This window comes from Cicer arietinum, chromosome 3, assembly GCF_000331145.2.
Source record: "Cicer arietinum cultivar CDC Frontier isolate Library 1 chromosome 3, Cicar.CDCFrontier_v2.0, whole genome shotgun sequence".
NCBI classification, from domain to species: domain Eukaryota; kingdom Viridiplantae; phylum Streptophyta; class Magnoliopsida; order Fabales; family Fabaceae; genus Cicer; species Cicer arietinum.
The window spans coordinates 43,298,779-43,320,125 of record NC_021162.2 but is presented as its reverse complement, the minus strand read 5'-3'; the positions used below and the strand labels follow the sequence as shown (position 1 = coordinate 43,320,125).

The 21,347-nt window shown below is 33.8% G+C and overlaps 2 protein-coding genes across 2 annotated transcripts in view; one reads left to right on the top strand and one right to left on the bottom strand.

Moving 5' to 3' along the window:
- Window positions 1–8,724, bottom strand: part of LOC101504884 (uncharacterized) — a 32,986-nt gene extending 24,262 nt beyond the window's left edge. Inside the window, 4 exon segments of the mRNA XM_012719480.2 lie at window positions 5,799–5,872; window positions 5,972–6,160; window positions 6,455–7,067; window positions 8,518–8,724. Of these exon segments, the coding sequence (XP_012574934.2) occupies window positions 5,799–5,872; window positions 5,972–6,160; window positions 6,455–7,067; window positions 8,518–8,724 (1,083 nt within the window).
- A 7,631-nt stretch (window positions 8,725–16,355) lies between these two features.
- LOC140919769 (uncharacterized) lies at window positions 16,356–17,488 on the top strand. Its single transcript, XM_073366405.1, has 4 exons — window positions 16,356–16,506; window positions 16,695–16,799; window positions 16,876–17,057; window positions 17,210–17,488. The coding sequence occupies exons 1-4, from the start codon at window positions 16,356–16,358 to the stop codon at window positions 17,486–17,488; spliced, it is 717 nt and encodes a 238-aa protein (XP_073222506.1).
- Window positions 17,489–21,347: the final 3,859 nt, after the last annotated feature.

Below are 21,347 nucleotides of genomic sequence, written 5' to 3'. Positions count from 1 at the left end.
AGACATTAAGAGATTCCCTATTCTTAACGCCCAGTTAACTTAAACGATTTTCAAAAACAAATATTAAGTAACCGAGACATTAAGAGATTCCCCATTCTTAACGCCCAGTTAACTTAAACGATTTTCAAAAACAAATATTAAGTAACCGAAACAGAGACATTAACAGCTTCCCCATTCTTAACGCCCAGTTAACTTAAACGATTTACAAATATAAATTAAAAGAAACCGAAACATTAAGAGATTCCCCATTCTTAACGCCCAGTTAACTTAAACGATTTTCAAAAACAAATATTAAGTAACCGAGACATTAAAAGATTCCCCATTCTTAATGCCCAGTTAACTTAAACGATTTTCAAAAACAAATATTTAGTAACCGAGACATTAAGAGATTCCCCATTCTTAATGCCCAGTTAACTTAAACGATTTTCAAAAAACAAATTTTAAGTAACCGAGACATTAAGAGATTCCCCATTCTTAACGCCCAGTTAACTTAAACGATTTTCAAAAACAAATATTAAGTAACCGAGACATTAAGAGATTCCCCATTCTTAACGCCCAGTTAACTTAAACAATTTTCAAAAACAAATTTTAAGTAACCGAGACATTAAGAGATTCTCCATTCTTAACGCCCAGTTAACTTAAACGGTTTTTCACAAACAAACACACATTAAGTAAACAAGACATTAAGAGATTCCCCCTTTCTTAATCCTCGTTTAACTTAATGGTTTTCAAATTCCACACAAAACAAACTCAAACAAATTCTCACATTAAATTCATAATTCACACCAAAACACATCAATCAACAAACATCAAGTATGAACATGCCAAATACGATGAACACAAATCAACATAATAAATTTCATTTATTCAAAATCTTACATACATGAGGTAAAATCATTTTTCCCAAAACAATACTCCAATCCTAACACAATTCGTTTCCACACAACCACAGATAAGGCCCTAGATGCAAACTAAAAGTTTGGAAGGAGCCCTTACCTTAAAGTTAGCTCAAACGTGCGTTTCCGGCACCGTGAGTAAATCCGGTAAATTTTCCGCTCACAACACCGCTTCCAAAACTGGTCCACTAGCGCCGTAGCACGGTAGTGAGCAACTTTCCCTTCTAACTCTTCGTGAAATGAAGCTTGGATCTAGAAGAAACGGAGGGGTTTGTGTTTGAATCTCAAATACCGTTTTTCTTCGTTTTCGAATCAAAGGGGAAGAGTGGAGTTGCGAAATCTTTGTTCTAGCACTCACCCAACCTTGGGTCACTAGTTTTGAAGAAAAGGAAGCAACGAAAATGAAAAATGGGAGGAGGAGGAAAATGGGTTCGCGGGTCAGAGGTATAAGATGGAAAATTTTCTTTTATTTCCTTTCTTTTTCTTTCCTTTGTTTTTCCTTTCTTCCTTTTTCCTTCTTTCCCTTTTATACTATTTTCTTTTCCTTTTCCTTCCTTCTAGTTTCCTTTCTTTCTATTCTCTCCAAGCAAACATATATATATATATATATGTATATATATATATTAAATATAACTTAACAAATATCTCAAAATATCTAGATATTTGTTAAATTACCGTTTCACCCGAAACGCATTGAATTATCCGTAAAGGATTCACCGCAGTTAATTTCAATTTATTTATCGACGAGAAATTTTAATTGGCATCAAAATATCTTTTTGATTATAAAACTCCAAAATATGGCTAAAAAGCCTCCGAGCCAAAATCCAAAACATATAAAATACATAAAGTGTACTTTAAAATTATGGGTCTTACATTACTCAACTTCACTCTTCCTCTTTGATTTGAAAACGAAGAAAAACGGTGTTAGGGATTTCTAAACCGTCAAACACAAACATTCTCGTTTCATCTAGATCTAGGCTTCATTTCGTGAAGAGATAGAAGGGAAAGTTGCTCACCACCACACTACGGTGCTAGTGAACTAATTTGGAAGCGGCGTTGCAAGCGGAGATTTTACCGGATTTACTCGCGGTACCGGAAACCCACGTTAACGCTAACGTTAAGGTAAGGGCTCCTTCCAAACTTTTAGCTTGCATTTAGGGACTTATCTGTAGTTTTGTGGAAAGGAATTTGTTAGGGTTGAATGTATTGATTTAGGGAAAATGAATCTAAGGTTCTGTGGGTAAAATCTTAGAGTTAGGTTTTGACGATATTGATGGAAGTTTCGTGGAAAACGAATTTAACTCAGTTGTGTATGATTATGAGTAAATGAAATTTGATGTGTTTGAGTGTTATGTTATGTTGATTTATGTTCGTCGTATTTGACGTGTTCTAAGTTAATACCGATGAAATTTGATGTGTTTTGGTGTGGATTGTGAATTGAATTTGATAATATGTTTTGAGTTTGTTCGGTGTAGAATTTGAAAACCATTAGAGTTAAACGAGTATTAAGAATGGGGAATCTCTTAATGTCTTGTTTACTTAATGTTTTGTTTTTGAAAATCGTTTAAGTTAAATGAGTATTAAGAATGGAGAATCTCTTAATGTCTTGTTTACTTAATATTCGTTTTGAAATCGTTTAAGTTAAAAGAGTATTAAGAATGGGGAATCTCTTAATATTTCTGTTTACTTAAAGTTGTTTTGAAAATCGGTTTAAGTCAAAAGAGTATTAAGAATGGGGAATCTCTTAATATCTTGTTTACTTAATATTCGTTTCGGAAATCGTTTAAGTTAAAAGAGTATTAAGAATGGGGAATCTCTTAATATCTTGTTTACTTAATATTCGTTTCGGAAATCGTTTAAGTTAAAAGAGTATTAAGAATGGGGAATCTCTTAATATCTTGTTTACTTAATATTCGTTTCGGAAATCGTTTAAGTTAAAAGAGTATTAAGAATGGGGAATCTCTTAATATCTTGTTTACTTAATATTCGTTTCGGAAATCGTTTAAGTTAAAAGAGTATTAAGAATGGGGAATCTCTTAATATCTTGTTTACTTAATATTCGTTTCGGAAATCGTTTAAGTTAAAAGAGTATTAAGAATGGGGAATCTCTTAATATCTTGTTTACTTAATATTCGTTTCGGAAATCGTTTAAGTTAAAAGAGTATTAAGAATGGGGAATCTCTTAATATCTTGTTTACTTAATATTCGTTTCGGAAATCGTTTAAGTTAAAAGAGTATTAAGAATGGGGAATCTCTTAATATCTTGTTTACTTAATATTCGTTTCGGAAATCGTTTAAGTTAAAAGAGTATTAAGAATGGGGAATCTCTTAATATCTTGTTTACTTAATATTCGTTTCGGAAATCGTTTAAGTTAAAAGAGTATTAAGAATGGGGAATCTCTTAATATCTTGTTTACTTAATATTCGTTTCGGAAATCGTTTAAGTTAAAAGAGTATTAAGAATGGGGAATCTCTTAATATCTTGTTTACTTAATATTCGTTTCGGAAATCGTTTAAGTTAAAAGAGTATTAAGAATGGGGAATCTCTTAATATCTTGTTTACTTAATATTCGTTTCGGAAATCGTTTAAGTTAAAAGAGTATTAAGAATGGGGAATCTCTTAATATCTTGTTTACTTAATATTCGTTTCGGAAATCGTTTAAGTTAAAAGAGTATTAAGAATGGGGAATCTCTTAATATCTTGTTTACTTAATATTCGTTTCGGAAATCGTTTAAGTTAAAAGAGTATTAAGAATGGGGAATCTCTTAATATCTTGTTTACTTAATATTCGTTTCGGAAATCGTTTAAGCTCAGCAGAAGTCCTTATTTTGAGTTAGACAATCGATTGCTCAATTGATTTATCAATGCTTTGGTCAGTTATGTATTACTTGATGGTTTGAGAATTTCTTTTTGATTTCATTTTTAATTGGCAAGCATTACATGAACTTTTAGCATATGAGAAATCCTTTTAAGGTGCATGCTTAGCTGAAAGGTTATTTTGTGCATTTAAAACTTAAATGTTATGTGTTATCTGTTAATTTCGGTTGGTGACCCTTTACAACTATTGTGGAAATTCGGGCTTTGCCCTCAGATGAGAGCCAGGACGATCCGACTGGTTCGTACCCTACGAATGGGAATGCTTGACTGGAGCTACGTTAGGAGGATCTCACGGGGCGCGTGGAGATCACTCAGGGTGTATAGTTTTTGGTAGGATGATCAGATTAGGTTGATGTATAGGGACTAGACGTCCTTCTTTTTGGGTTGGAGTATTTTAATTTGGAAAACTGTACTTATACTAATATTGTCAGTTTGACATCTTATTTGAATGGGTTTCATGTACCATTTGTTGTTGTGTAAATGCTTTGGATTTATATTTGGAGAAACTTTTCTGCTGCTTGTAAATTATAATGACTCAATTATTTGTCCAAAGGCATTTCCTTATTTATTTCTCTGTTTTAGTTTAATTTCTTTTGAAAAAAAAAAATACACCCTCGCTTTGAAAATCGGGGTGTTACAGTACTGCCATCCTCTTGCACTTGGTTCAGAATTCCTTTCTTCAAGACATGTGAAGACTTCTATTTTTGGTTTGTTTCTTGTTGCCTTTTTGTAGATTGACTCTACATTGTTTTCATTCATACAAGAATGATATATAGGTATGCTTTTAGCACTTGCACATGATAGGATGGGTTGCTTTGAACATTTGGGATTGATGTGGACTTTATAGAACCGTCCTCCAATATAGTATTGCCATCCTCTTACGTAGTACTGACCATCCTCGTACCTATTCTTTTGCCTTCTGACTTTCTTTATTTCAAATGCTTTATTTATTCATTCTTTAATACCGTTGTGCCTTTCTTTAATGAATAAAAAACATTTGTTTTGGTGAGGATGAGTATTATGCATATTTGAAGCTTCATCCTCTTACGAGGTCATCCTTTTGGATTCCAATCCTCCATATTTGAATCAGATTTTTCTCCTTTTTGTCTTAATGATTAATAACTTGTTTTCTTATATGAATTCACTCAAAAACACAGATTAGTCGTTAGCCATAATCATAATCCTTTAAGTAACTTTGTTATCATTAAAATCATTTGAGAGAGATTTTGTCCCAACAATCTCCCCATTTTTTATGATGACAAAATTCTTTAGATTATGATTTTAAATATGAGAAAAAAAAATTGAGATAAATGTTTGTGAGATGAAATGTTTATGCTCCCCCTAAATTATATGTGTAATATTTTTAAATTAAAAAAATTACTCCCCTGAACATATGCCAAATATTTTGAACAAAAGATGTGAACCATAACGAGACTTCATATTAATGAAACTGATTTTTACAAAAGATGGTTCAAAACAGCATAATCATAAACAAGCATAACATAGGTTCAAAACAGCATAATCATAAACAAGTATTAACATAGGCATAATCACAAAAAATAACAGCTAGATGATCATAATTTATCTTCCCCTGAATTGGTCAGCAACAAAAAGGATGAGCCACAATGTCACTCGGAGGAGGATGGCTCGTCAGACGAGGATGACGGAGAAGGGGCAGGAACAACAGATGAAGGCTAGGTTGGTAGCTCAAGAGGATGATCTCTAGGAGCAACATTGGGAACCAAAGGTTTGGTAACCCATTCAAGGATGAGACCAAAATGAGCAATTGTGTTCTAGAAGGTATTGAAATTTTGAAGCAGTTTCTTTTGATCCTTCCTAATGGTCCGAAGGAGTTTCATCTGGTTGTGATTATGCCTTTCCTCGGTCCTCTTACTGGAGTTTGATTCCTTGGGTTTATCATTGACACTTGAACTTTTGTTTTGAGAACTCCCAACTTTATCCTTTGATGAATTATTAATTGTGGTAGCTAAAAAAGAATCAATGGAGCTGAAACAACCAGTGACCTCAACAAGAGGTTGGGGAGGTTCTTCAATGATTACATTAGATGCTGGAGGAGGAAGAGTAGTATCCAAAGTTTCTTTCAAAATTTAAGAAGTTTCAACAGGCACCTCCGTATGAGGACTTTTTGGTGAGAAATGATGATAAGACACATTCAGATCAAAATATAATTCTTCACCATCCTCCATCAGTTTTCGATAGGATGCTTCGTCTGCATCCTCGTGAGGAGGAGCGTCTTCATGAAAAAGGGAAAAGGTATGGATTGGTGAAGACGGAGGCAGTGTTTGAATAGTGGAGTCACGCAATGGAGATGGAGTGGGAACAGGGTCCAAAATGGATTCCTGAATGATTGGTGGAGGAGAATTCTCTGTTGGAGGTTGAGTAGATTATGGTTAAGAAAGTAGATTGATAGAGGGGTGACAAGTTTTCTTCTTCTTAGATGCAGGGGGTGCAGTTGATGATGATTTGAGAGGAGTAGAAATAGAAGGTTGGAGCCTCATTTGTTGGACATTTTTCATAGAAAATATATTGTTAAAGTGGATCGAATGTTCATCATGAAGTGGTAGATTAAAAAATTTGAAAATCTTGGTCAGGATCATCCCATAGGGAGCTGATCGACCTAACACATCAGCATTCAACATGAAGCTAAAAATGATATTACCTAGGTGGAGAGGTGTGCCAGACAATAGATGATGAATGATTAAAAGGTCAAGTTCAGTGACCTTTTCAAAGCTGTCAGCTCTGGGCACAATAGAGTGCACACATATGTTGTAAAGAATGCGGAAAATAGGAAGTAGATTGGAAGCCATCTGAGGTTTTGGGGGTGAAATGAGAGTATTTTGGAGGACAATTGTTCTAGTTATTTGACACTGAGAATACCAGTTCTCTGAGAAAAGGTAGGCACCTTCATCACGAATGTCTATAATTTGACATAACATAGTGGGATTAATCTCCATGTGAACCCCTTTTAGGACAATATTGAAACCAGTAATGCCTTTTGAACCATTTGAAGCAGCATAAAAGGCCCTTACCAGTCGAGGATACTGGGTTTCGTTTACGCGTAAAAAGGAGGTCCATCCAAGTTGATCAAACATGTCCTCAACGTCAAAGCCACCTTGTTTTAAATCAGCAAGGTCAATGATTTTTCCATTGACCACATATTTGTTTTGCCATTTTGAAACATAGTGGGTCTCCAAGATTGAGGAATCAAAAAGTTGGACGTTGGCAGAAATTTTTGAAGAGGAGGATGGTAATTTTTGCGAAGGCGGTTTAGCCTTTTTAGGTGTTGAAGATTTAGAGGAGATTTTTGAAGGGGGTGGTAATGGTATAGATTATGCAGATAGAGTTGTTTTTGAATCATCAGAATTGACAACATGAATTGTGTTTTCCTAAGGAAGCACCTTTCTAGATGAAACATCTTCAGACATAATCCTGGAGGATCGTCTTATGGGAGCGGAGGAGGATGAGGTTTTTTTTTGTTTTTGTGGTTTTAAGAGAAGAAGATGGAGAAGGACTATTTTCAGATTGCAATGGAGGAGGAATGATATATAAAGGTTCATGATGAGTGGTTTCTGGATGATCTACTTTGTGACTATCTGATTATGTGCTAGAGTAATAATCTAGTGTATCTTCTGAGGATTGAGCAGTAATTTTGCGTTTTGCAGATACTTTGGTGCGAGCCATTAGTGAAAACTTTTGGAGTGGAATGCAGACAAATGAGTGATAGTTTTTTCAGATGGTGAAGGTTGATGAAGAAGAAAGAAAGAGATCAAAGAGGATTAAGTAGAGGAGGATGGAAGTTGAACGGGAGTAACCTTTGGAGAATGGAGCAATTAAGATAGTCGTTTCCCTAGGAGGTTAGGGTGGTGATGGATGAGACAGGCTAGGGTCATGGAGCCGTTGATGCATTTAATGCAGAGCGAGAATTAAGGAGGCAACGCCACATATGCTGGCCATTGGAAGGAGGCGCGTGCATTTTCTGTTTTGACGTGACAAGAGGAAGTTACACCAAAATGGACACTGTGTCCTCTGGTGTTTATTGCCATCCTCGCAACCTTTGATGTTTTTTCTAAAAAAAATTATTTAAAAAATAAACAAATGATCTTTTGTAGGATTTTAAAAAAATTAAATAATCACAATAAGAGAAATATAATATTTATGCATAAAAGAGATTAATCAAATAATTTTGGGCAAATTAATGATTGAGAGTTTCTCCAAGATATTTTTGAACCGATCCTCCTGAAGAGGTTTGGTAAAAATATATGCCAACTGATTTTCAGTGTCAATAAAAATTAGTTCATATCCCCTTTTTGAACATGATCTCTTATAAAATGATGTTTAATTTCAATGTGCTTAGACCTAGAATGTTGAATGGTATTTTTGAAAGATTTATTGCACTAGTATTATCACAGAGGATGGGAATTTTTGCGTATCTTAGAGAGTAATCCTCTAGTTGATTTTTAACCATAGTAATTGTGAGCAGCATTGTGCAGCTGATACATATTCAGCCTATGTAGTTGAAAGAGCAACGATACATTGTTTTTTGCATGACCAACGTATTAGAGATTTTCCAAAAAATTGGAAAGCTCCACTTGTGTTCTTCCTTTCAACTTTGTCTCCCGCATAGTCGGCATCACAATAAGCTATGAGGTCAAGATTTGACACTTTCTTGTACCAAATTCCCTGATTGATTGTGCCAACAAGATATCTCAAAATCCTCTTTACTGCTGTAAGATGAGATTCTTTAGAGGAGGATTGAGACCTTGCACAAAGACCTACTGCAAAGACTATGTCAGGTCTACTAGCTGGTAAGTATAACAAAGATCCAATTATCCCTTTGTACTCTTTTTCAGATATTGGAGTTCCTTCATCATCTTTGTGAAGCATGGAGGATGGGTGTATAGGAGTTTCCGTACTCTTAGCTGAACTCATGTTATATTTGTTGAGTAGATCCTTGGTGTATTTTTCTTGAGATATAAAAATGTCGTCCTCTAGTTGTTTAATTTGCAAACCAAGGAAGAATTTTAATTCTCCCATCATACTCATCTTAAACTCACTTTGCATGAGGTTGGAGAAATCTTTACACATCTTTTCATTTGTGGATCCAAATATTATGTCATCTACATATATTTGAACAATCACTAGATCCTCCTTAAGAGTTTTATTGAAAAGAGTGGTATCAATCTGTCCTCTTATGAATTCATTTTCTTTTAGAAAAGAACTTAACCTCTCGTACCAAGCTCGAGGAGCTTGCTTTAATCCATAAAGAGCTTTTGAGAGTTTGAACACATGATTTGGCTTCTTTTCATCCTCATAGCCAAGAGGTTGTTTAACATATACGTTCTCATTTAGAAAACCATTCAAAAAGGCACTTTGGACATCCATTTGGAATAGTTTGATACCTTTATGAGTGACATATGCTAGGAGGATCTTTATTGCTTCAAGTCTTGCTACGGGTGCAAATGTTTCATCATAACCTATTCCTTCTTGTTGATTGTAACCTTGTGCCACTAATCTTGCTTTATTTCTAATGACCTTTCCATCCTCATTTAGTTTGTTTCTAAATATCCATTTAGTTCCAATAATAGATTTGTCTAGAGGATGGGGCACAAGATTCCACACTTTGTTTCTTTTAAACTGTGACAGCTCCTCCATCATGGCTTCAACCCATGATTTGTCACCAATTGCTTGATCAATTGTTTTGGGTTCAACTTGTGATATCATGGCCATATTAGTATTTTCTTTTAGAGAGTTTCTGGTCCTAACACCATCAGCAGTGTTTCCAATGATTAGATCAGGAGGATGATGCATTACTATTTTCCATCCTCTTAGAGGTTGCTGAGAGGTTGGATCAGAATTATCCTCCTCGTTTGGATTGTGTACTTGAGAGGATGAATATTCATCTTCTTCATTTTTATCGATATTTATAAACACAAGTCATCAAACTCATCAAAAATAACATGCATGGATTCCTTCATAGTTTGAGTACTAAGATTATATATTCTATAACCTTTTGACGTTGTGGAGTATCCTAGAAAAATACCTTTATCAGATTTTGGGTCAAAATTTCCCAAATTTTCTTTATTATTTAGAATTTAGCAATAACACCCAATTATATGAAAATAGGAAATATTTGGTTTTCTCCCTTTCCATAATTCGTATGGAGTTTTGTTTAAAATTTTTCTAATGGATGCACGATTAGAAACATAACAAGTTGTGTAGGCTTCATTTAAAATAGTTCTAGCCATTTCTTGTAAAGTTCTATTTTTTCCTTTCAACAACCCCATTTTGTTGGGGAGTTCTTGGACAAGAAAAATTGTGAGAAATATCATTTTCTTCAAAAAGTTTTTTAAATGATTCATTTTCGAATTCACCTCCATGGTCACTTTTCACCGGAACAATTTTTGAACTTTTTTCATTTTGAATATTTTTACAAAAATGGTGGAATGCCTCAAAAGCTTCATCTTTATGTTTTATAAATAAAACCCATGTAAAACTAGAGAAATCATCAACAATTAAAAACCATATCTTTTTCCACTAAGAGTTGGAGTTTCGATAGGACCAAAGAGGTCAATGTGAATAAGTTCAAGAGGATGATTTGTTGAAACAATATTTTTTGAGAGAAAACTACTTTTAACTTGTTTTCCTTTGACACAAGCTTCACATACTTTGTCTTTCTCAAAATTAATTTTTCGAAGACCTTTCACTAATTCTAATTTAGCTAATTTAGAAATGGTATTTAAGCTTGTATGACTAGCTCGTTTGTGCCAAATCCATTTATCTTTCTCAATGGATACAAAACAAGATTCAGTAGGTAAATCATCCAGATAAATTTCATATAAATTCTTTTTTCTAAGACCCAAAAAGAAAACTCTACCCGAGGATGAGTGTTTAACCTCGCATAGAGTAGGCTTGAAAATAACTTCAAATCCACTATCACATAATTGACTAATGCTTAGCAAGTTATGTTTTAAGCCATCCACATACTGAACATTTTCAATTTTAACAGAATTATTTTTACCAATAATACATGTACCTTTTATTTGAGCTTTATCATTGTTACCAAATGTGACTGATCCACCATCCTTTATTTCCAAGGAAATAAAACAATGTTTATCCCTTGTCATATGTCTTGAGCAGCCACTGTCCAAGTACCAAGGCTTTCTTTTGTTGGTTAGAAGATGAACCTGTGTTAGAGGTTAAAAGTAACTTAGGTACCCATATAGTATCGGGTCCTTGTTAGTTAGTTTTTCCTCTTGTGAGGATTTTCTTTTTGTAATAACAAATAGAATCATGGTGCCCATGTTTACCACATAATGAACATCCTTTCTTTATGTTGTCAGCTTTCTTCTTAGCATGACAGTTTTTGAAAGTATGTCCAAGTTTTTTGCAAACAGTGCACTTCAGCCTATCCTCTTGTTTTTTAGACAAGAAATTTTTTTCATATAATTTCTATTTTTGAGAATTTTTAAATCCAATACCAGTTTTGTCAAAGATTCCAGATTGAGATCCCATAATCTTTTGAAACGTTTCAGTAGATTTAATAAAGTTGGTAATGTCATTTTTTAGTTCTTCAACCTCTATTTTTAAGATTTCCTTTTCTGTGTCCTCTTCTAAAGGATGAATTTTGACATTCTTTTTATTTAAAACGTTTTGTTGCTTAGATAATTTCTCATTAGATAACTGCAACTCTAGAATGATTTTTTTTCATACTTCTCATTCTTAGTTTGTAGTTCCTCATTGAGTTTCTTTATTTCATAATGGTGATTTTTTAGAAAACAACATTTATGAGATAAAGTATTTGAGTCAGAGGTTGGCCTCTTCTTCCTTTTCACAAGTAGGACATAGTTCTAAAATGATTACCTCTTTAGTTTCTGATTTTGCCATGAGACAAAGGTTGGCCTCTTCTTCCTTTTCTTGCTTAGTGGATAACTCGTCACTGTCATCCCAAGTAATCATCATAGATTTGTTTTTGTAGGGATAGAGGACACTCAGTTTTGTAGTGTCTCATCTTGTTGCATCCAAAACAAGTTATCTGACTTTTTTCAGTTTTTTCTTTTTGATGAGATCTTATATCATGTCCTTTTCGATTTATCATCCTCTGAATTCTTCTGGAAATCAGAGCGAGTTCATCATCATCCTCAGATAGAGGATACTTTGCGTTTTCCTTTTTGATGACATATGCAGTCTTCTTGGAGGATGAACTTTCTATTTGGCTGGATTTTAGAGCTATCATTCTTCCCTTTTTGTTTGGTTTGTCTTCCAGCAACAATGGTTCATGAGCTCTTAGAGTTCCAACTAGATCTTCTAATTTCATGTTTGTCAAGTCTCTTGCTTATATGATGGCATCTACCATTGGTCTCCATTCTTTTGGTAAACTCCTTAGGATTTTTCTTATCCTCTCTTGAACATAGTATACCTTTCCAAGAGATCTTAAGTTGTTTAGTATGATTGTTAACCTTGAGAACATTTCATCAATGGTTTCCTCTTCCTTCATTTCGAATAGTTCGAAATCTCTTACTGCCATGTCAATTCTTGCTTCTTTTATATGACTTGATCTTTCATGATGGATCCTTAGAGTGTCCAAGAGCTCCTTAGCGCTTTTGCACTCTTCAATTCTATCATACTCTTCCTTGCTCAAAACACACCTTAGAAATAAATTAGCTTTAGAGTTTAGGAGTACCTTTGCATTTTCATATGTCGTCCACTGCGCTTGAGGTTTCTCATCGTAGGTTGCATCTAAGTTGTTGGTTCTGATGACGTGATCCCTATTTTCAACCATAGACCACATGTTGTTGTCTTGTGATATGAGAAATAGTCTCATCTTACCTTTCCAATGGTAGTAATATGTGCCATCAAAATAGGGAGGTCGGCTAGATGATCCTCCTTTAGGAATATACTTAGCTTTTGACATTTTTCCTTTTGGATCATTTTCTCTTAAACTGTTAGATGTAGTTTTTTTTAGAGAACCTTGCTCTGATTCCAATTGATGTAGCTAAATATCACTAGAAGAGGGGTTGAATAGGGATTTTAGTGTTTAAAAATAATTTTCACATGTTTTAAAAACTATCCTCTCTTAGAGGATGCAAACCCGAGGATGGTTATTTAAACCTTTAAATTAGAGCTGAGCAAAAAAAAAAAGGGAAAATGTAAAGAATGACACACACAACTTTTATATTGGTTCACCCAATGAAGGCTACGTCCAGTCCTCACACACTTGTGAGATTTCACTAATGTTCAAACTAATCAACCTCTCATAGAGAATGATTACACTTTGTGTATTCTTTAGCCTCACCAAGCTTACAATCATGTTTCAACTATATTAGTGTAACTCACGTGGAAATTACAGAGTAATATGAATGTGGTTGTTTCTCTATTCATAAACACTATCTAAAAGGATATTTAAAATATCTAATGTAGGATTATAGAAAGTATGAAGAGAGTGTGGATATTGCTCTTGATAGCTTGAAGATACTTGATCTCTTAATGCAATGTTATTGTGTATTTAATGATGAAGAGCTTGCTCTTGATAGCTTGAAGATACTTGTCTTTTAAAGCAATGTTGGAAAGTCAATTCAAAAAGTCCAAGGTCTTTCATCATATTTACAGAACTGCCATCCAGCGGTCCTTGGACAGATTCAGTCCATCCTCGAGTAGGAGGATCAAACTCCTTGGAACTTGATCTTGAGTTATCCCTTTATTTTCTCATTCTTCAAGACATTTAAAGCTATATATTTCACTTTGTGGGCTACAACCTTTCTGAACGTTGAAGTGCTAGGTCGTTTTCAAATTTTGAGAATGATGTTGACAATATAAAACCATCCTCTTACATCGTACTGCCATCCTCTTGCACTTGGTTCAGAATTCCTTTCTTCAAGACATGTGAATGCTTCTATTTTTGGTTTGTTTCTTGTTGACTTTCTGTAGATTGACTCTACATTGTTTTCATTCATACAAGAATGATATATAGGTCTGCTTTTAGCACTTGCACATGATAGGATGGGTTGCTTTCAACATTTGGGATTGATGTGGACTTTATAGTATCGTCCTCCAATATAGTACTGTCATCCTCTTACATAGTACTGGCCATCCTCGTACCTATTCTTTTGCCTTCTGACTTTCTTTATTTCAAATGCTTTATTTATTCATTCTTTAATACTATTGTGCCTTTTTTTAATAAATAAAAAGCATTTGTTTTGGTGAGGACGAGTATTATGCAGATTTGAAGCTTCATCGTCTTACGAGGTCATCCTCTTGAATTCCAATCCTCCATATTTGAATCTGATTTTTCTCCTTTTTGTCTTAATGATTAATAATCTGTTTTCTTATATGAATTCACTCTAAAACACAGATTAGTCATTAACCATAATCATAATCATTTAAGTAATTTTGTTATCATTAAAATCATTTGAAAGAGATTTTGTCCCAACATATGTATTAGTATTATTTATTTGATTTAAATGTATTTTTAGTCTTTTTATTTTCTTTAAAATTTATTTTTAATTCTCTTATATTTAACATTAGATTTTTTATCCCTTACTTTATAACTTGTGGAATTTGATTGATCCGCATCTATTTTTAGGATGTGGTATACTTATTAGTAACATGATAGTGATCTAACACAATTAAAGAATCTAAAATAGAATTGTGTTCGACTTTATTCTTTTTTTCTTCATAAATCTTTGTTTACATTATCACTAAAAAACATTCCTGAAGTTTTTTCGAGTAAAAAAAATAAGAAAATAGATATTGATTTACAACATGGATTCAATTTTATCAAATTCAGTTGGATCACGTAATTGTCATGTCATAATTAAACATAGAACATCATAAAAGATAATGGAGACTGAAAAAATTTCACAAACTGTAAAATAGATGAAACAAAAATCCAAATTTAGAAGTAAAATACCTAAAAGTCAATTTTAAATAAAATAGAGAGACCAAAAATATATTTAAACTAAATTTATTTCATAAGAGACAATTCTATAAATGATATATGTGAATATCTTTTTAAATTAGAATTCAAATATTAATTTGTAAGTTATGTAAATCTAACATATTTTTCTAGATACAACTGCCTAGGTTATTCATTATAAATATCCTCACACGTCAACAAGGTTTGCTTGCAATCACCTGCCTCATAGAAATATTGGGTATGTATTCCTCTATTTCAATTTTCATTAATACTTGTGTGTATGATCAGGTCATCGTAGCAATAGGCATGTTATTTATTCTAATTTTTAGTAATAATATACCTGAATATGATTGAGTTATATTCTTGGACATATATTCAAAAATTCATTTGCATCTAAAGAATTCATTTTATTTTAACTATAATTAAAAGTGATTTATCGTATGCATCAATTTAAATAAATACTATCAATTTCATTATATATATGCTATGCGATTTTGCTTTATTTTAATTAAAATTATACATTATTTTATTCTATAATATTTATAAGTACGTTTTGCAGCTTTAGGCTTGCTACATTAGACTGAAATTGTCCTCTGCATTTTTAAAAGTAGCAGACTTGCTACATTAGGCTGAAATTAACATGAATTAATGCAATTGGGTATTCGAAATCAATAGATACTAAAATCTTCTGCAACATAATTTCTCCATACAAATCTTGATTGGTATGCTTTTAAATTCTAACAATTGTAAATATATTTTTAATATTATAAGTATAGTTATTGAACATTCTAATTGTTTTGAAAAAAAATTTCAACTAAGATACAAATTTTATGTTAATATAATTATAGTAAATAATTACAAGTAGTATAAATTTTACCTATTTATTTTAGTAAATAATTTATTTTAATTTCATTTGGTTGTATGGTTATATTATCTTGACGAATTATTAGAGACGATGGTCGACGAAGACGCGACAAATTAGCAGATCATATTCATTTGGCGAAATATTCAATTGAGGTAAGGGGTGAGAGGAGGTTCGACTTTATGAGTAAAAAAAATAACGTGGGATGAACGGGAATGTCGTAATTCCTAGAGATTCATCTAGGGCTTACCACGTACAATCGAGCCCTATTGAGTAATAATAATTAATCTAATAATATATGAATGGTAATAGCGATGACTAAAATATAATTTAGAAACTTATAGAATTGTTGTGAATTTATTTATATTAAGATTGCATGTTATTTGATTTTACGAAACCTTATACTAATTGTTATTGTATGAATGATATGTGCTTGAATGTTCTTGTTACTTGATTGAAGTTGTGATACTACTTGAATGTGCCACCTATTTAATTCATTTGAATGTGCCACCTATTTATGAAATTGTGAAACATATTGAGTTGTGATGATCGAGTAAGTATGAGATGTGTGTTGTAGATTTTGGAGTTAGGACTATTTTATAATCATATAGAGAGTGTCTGATGGAAGAAGTTGAACATTGATGGGATAATGCGCGTCAACGTTTAGATATTAATGGGACTGCAATTACTTCGGATGTATTCAAGAACACGTTCTTAGTCAAGTATTTTCCTGAAGACATCCGTAATAGGAGGAAAATGAAATTTGTAAAATTGGAAAAGGGGAATATGTCAGTAGCAGAGTATGCCGCTAAGTTTGAGGAGTTATCTAGGTACTATTCACTCTATGTTGGAGACACAGGAGAAAAGTCTAAGTGCATCAAGTTTGAAATAGGACTCAGGCCAGAGATCAAGAAACAGGTTGGAATGCAAGAGATCTGTGACTTTCCTACCCTAGTGAATAAGAGTAGGATTTATGATGAGGATATTCGTGCTGAAAATGCACATTAGCGAAACACTGGAACCATGAAGGACAAGAGGCCTATGCATCCTAATAGAGGAAAACCTTAGTTTTTTCCTCCTAATAAATCTAGAAGTCGTCTGAATTATTAACAATACATTTTTCAGCTGGAAAAGGAGCTAGTAGTGGTGATGGAAAAGGGCATGGAAACAATTATAGTTATGGGGGTGGTAGAGGAAACCCTAATGGACGAGGAGTTAGTAACGGGAATAGTAACAACATAAGTCAAGTCTCGAGCAACAATAATGGTAATAATGGTGATCCAACTACTCCTATCTGATGTCACAGGTGTGGCAAGCAGGGTCACATGGCATATGAATGTAGAGATGCTGGAATTACTTGTTTTAATTGTCCAAAACAGGGCCACATCAGCACCACATGCCCTTACCCAAGGAAGACTCAACAGCCTGGAAACCAGAGTTCCCAAGCCAGCTGACCTAAATCCAATGGAAGAGTCTTTGCCCTTAGTGGTGGAGGAGCGTTTGAGAAAGACAACTTGATCCAAGGTACGTGTCTCATAAGTGATACTCCTTTATTTGTGCTATTTTATTGTGGTGCCACTCATTCCTTGGTGTCCCTTGATTGTGTTAGACGTTTAGGACTACCTATGTCTCATTTGTAGTATGATTTGATTGTGAATACCCCAACTAGTAATTATGTCGACACCCCTAGTGTTTGTGTCGACATTTCTATCCATGTGTGTGGAAGGGACTTCTTAGTTAACTTGTATTTACCTTTGCGTCTAGTCGATGTGATTCTCGGTATGGATTGGCTATCTACCAACCGTGTCCGTGTAGATTTTTATAGCAAAACCATTGAATTCATGGAGCAAGAAGAGAGGGAGAAACCTAGCAATATATCCGCCAACCAAGTGAAGGCACTCTTGAAAGAAGATGTCTAGTTATACATGATCCTAGCCTCATTGGAATTTGAAGAATAGGTGGTAATATGAGATGTTCCTATTGTGTGTGAATTCCCTAAAGAATTCCCTTAAGATGTCAATAGTTTACCACCAGAGCATGAGATTGAGTTTACCATTGACCTTGTACCAGGTACTAGACCCATATCCATGGCACCGTATAGGATGTCTCCCTTAGAATTGTCTGAGCTTAAGAAGCAATTGCAGGAGCTTTTAGATAAACAAATTATAAGACCTAATGTGTCACCATGGGGTGCACCTGTGTTGTTGGTTAAGAAGAAGGATTGTTCTATGAGGTTGTGTGTAGAGTACCGCCAACTTAACAAAGTGACAATCAAGAATAAGTATCCACTACCTACGCTAGATGACCTTATGGACCAATTGAGAGGATCATGTGTGTTTAGTAAGATCAACTTGAGATCAGGTTACTATCATATTCGAGTAAAGTCTTCTGACGTCCCGAAATCCGCCTTTAGGACCCGTTATGCCCATTATGAGTATTTGTTTATGCTTTTTGGTGTGACTAATTCACCAGCAGTGTTTATGGATTACATGAATCGGATTTTTCATCCTTACCTAGACTCATTTGTGGTTGTGTTTATAGATGATATATTAGTGTACTCTAAAACTAAGGAAGAGTGTGGCGAACATTTAAGGATAGTCTTGCAAACTGTTAAGGAGAAACAATTATTTGCCAAGTTGTCTAAATGTGAATTTTCGTTAGAGGAAGTAAGTTATCTAGCACATGTAATTTCAAAAGGTGGAATAGTTGTTGATCCTGCCATCGTGGAGAGCGTCTTAGAATGGAAAACACCTAAGTCAGTGATTGAGATTAGGAGTTTCCTAGGATTAGCAAGTTATTATCGTAGGTTCATAAAAGGATTCTCCAAGTTGGCCTTACGTTTGACTAAGTTGACCCAAAAAGGGGAATTGTTTGTGTGGGATACCCATTGTGAGAATAGTTTCTAAGAGCTTATGAAACGGTTGACCTCTACATCGATCTTAGTGTTACTTAACCTAAGTGAACCCTTTGTGGTGTATTGTTACGCGTGTGGTTCAGGATTAGGTGGATTACTTATGCAGGATGGGAAGGTGGTAGCATATGCTTCTATGCAACTAAAGATTCATGAGAGGAACTACCCTACTGATAGCTTTTTAGCAAGTGTACTGAATCGTTGCAAGTAATAATAAAACGGTAGTACCGAGTGTCAAACTCAAGGATTGCGTTTTACTATTGAATTATATTTGATTACTAGAATTGAACAAAAAGGTTCCCAAGTTGATTGAAATAATGTTTGAAATTAACAACAATAATAAAATTGATCTTTTATAATGAGAAAAATGTTAGGGATGAGTTTCACTTCGAATCCAACCTTGGTGTCTAATTTGATCCTAGTTACTGAATTCCTTTATTGAATTATTACCGAATTCTCTTTATTATTCTTGCCCTAATGTCTTAGTGACAAAACCTTTAATTCCAAAGTAACCCCTAATTCCTTAGTGGATTTAAGATTAGAATTAAGCATTACCGTATAGAAATTCTCTTGTAAATTATTGCTTTGCAACTAATTTAATTGGTTTCATGACCTGCATCTATCCCTAGACTACAAATTCATAAATTTCTCATCTCAAGCATTCGTAAAGTCCACTTCCGTTTCAAAATACAAATCGTAGAACATTTTAATGTTGATCAAGCAATAAAAACCATTAAGCACAGAGATGAGAAAAACAATTCAATAAACTCATTCATATAACTAGAAATCAAATCAGAAAAATAAGGGTTTCATCTGGTTACACTCATCCCTAACAAATAGGGTTTAGTTACTCATGACAGAGATACAAAAGATAAGGATTAAAGAAGAATTACAAGAATGATTCATGGATGATTCTTGATAAAACTGCTTCAATGGCGTTAGAAACGGCCGTCTTTGAGTTTCTATGCTAGGGCACAAGTCTCCCAAGTTCTTTGAAAGACAAGAAATGCGCTCCAGGCGCGCGTTGATAGAACTGAAACACGAGAAATGCGCTCCAGGCGCGCAGGGCGCGCTCCAGGCGCACATCATCTGCTGTCTGATGTATTTTGCATTGTTCGCATCTTTTGCGTCTGAATTTGGTCCCCGTGTCTTCATGAAGGTTGTAGATATGGATCTTAGCTTTCATTAGAACTTGGAGTGACACTAATTGGACATCCAGAACTCCAGATATGGCTGAAAGACTCCACGTATATCATGTTGATTTTTCACCAAAATTCAGCACTGCACTAAAACAAAACGCAATGTAAAATTACGACAAATTCCTACTTAATCAACGAAATAAAAACAAAAAACATTTTATTAACTCAAAGAACAAAAATCAACAAAATGTATCAAATAAATCCTTAATTTAACTGATGATTGAGGATAAATAAGACTAAAACAATGGGAAAATATTTATATGATGAAGAGTCATCACAACCCCAAACTTAATCTATTGCTTGTCCCCAAGCAACAATTAATTTCATATTTGGTCCTGTTAAATGCACACTTAAATTAAATTTCTCAAATTACATCAAAATCAAATTTCAAAGTTCTTGCTACTGCGAAACATTCATCATGCTCTATGGTTGTTTTCAAAAATACAGACAACAAGATTTGTACACCTTGGCATTCATTCATAAAATTCAACTCTCTCTTTACACAATCTCACCAAAATTTCTCTCAAGTGTTTAGAAAGGTTTATGAATTTATCACTCAAATCCTAGAACATGCATCACGCTACCATAGGCTTGAAAAATTCTAGTTAGCAATCACAATGCAGTAAACACATACATTTTTGGAGGACTTTCGGGTTGTAATGGGGCTTAGGTAAGGGTAGAACATTTTAGGATAGTAGGCTTTACCACTTGGAGTTAGGCATACATTTCCAGATTATTCTACCATTTTTTTTCTTCACCTTTTCATTATGGAGATTCTCAGACATTGACAGAAGAACCAAGAAGATATATTTTGTTTTTGTTTTTGTTTTTCTTCTTTTTATTTTTTTTTTCTTTTTCTGAGAATCACCACCCCAAACTTAGAAAGTTGCTATATCATGAGCAACCCCAAACTTAGAATTTTATCAAGACAAGAATTTTTTTCTACCTAACTCCAAGTAAGGTGATTTAATTAAAGTCAGGTGTTTTGCTTGTAATGTGGCTAGTAACCGAAATAAAAGGGCAAGGCTCAAAGTGGCTAGCAAAGGGTAAAATTTTCATAGGGTAGTTAGAAAGGCTCAAACGACCAATAAAATTGCCTCAATGTATGCATAAATTACAAGTGATGCAAGTCAGAATTAGTGCAAGTTCTAGAGGGATAACACATGTCTGGATAATCACACAACAAAGAATTTAAGTGTTTAGGCTCAAAAGCTCACAGCTAGGATAATAAGAGAGAGTATGAACAATCAAAATAAAGCCAACATGCTTCTGAAAAGTTAAAATTGTATTTTTGAAAAATTGATGGCATATTAGCCTTCTACAACCATTTAGTAATCAAGAATGCATGCATTAGGAAGACTTGTCGACTTGAGCAATAACATTATCTAAGAAATGAAATTTAACTTGCAAAATCACAAACAGAAATTTTAAGATTAAGTGCAAGTCAATACGACTGTTTCATCATAGTACACATTTAGTGAAAGGAAAAAAAAACATGAATAAAAGAAAGTCAACATACACTGACATTAAATAAAGAAAACGAGAAAACGGAAAGAAATAGGACAAACAACAAAAAGAAAAAAAGGAAAGAAAACTTCTCTCAGTTTAGTAGTTCAAGGATTCTCGTTTAGATCATCCGCTCCTGTTCCGTTATGGTCACCAGTATAC

Bases quoted from the DNA above. Each gene is read 5' to 3' on its own strand.
- LOC140919769 (XM_073366405.1), top strand. From the start codon at position 16,356: ATGTCAGTAGCAGAGTATGCCGCTAAGTTTGAGGAGTTATCTAGGTAC. The intron at 16,507-16,694 runs GTGACTTTCCTA...TACATTTTTCAG, and splicing joins GGTTGGAATGCAAGAGATCT to CTGGAAAAGGAGCTAGTAGT. The intron at 16,800-16,875 runs GTAACAACATAA...CTGATGTCACAG, and splicing joins AGGAGTTAGTAACGGGAATA to GTGTGGCAAGCAGGGTCACA.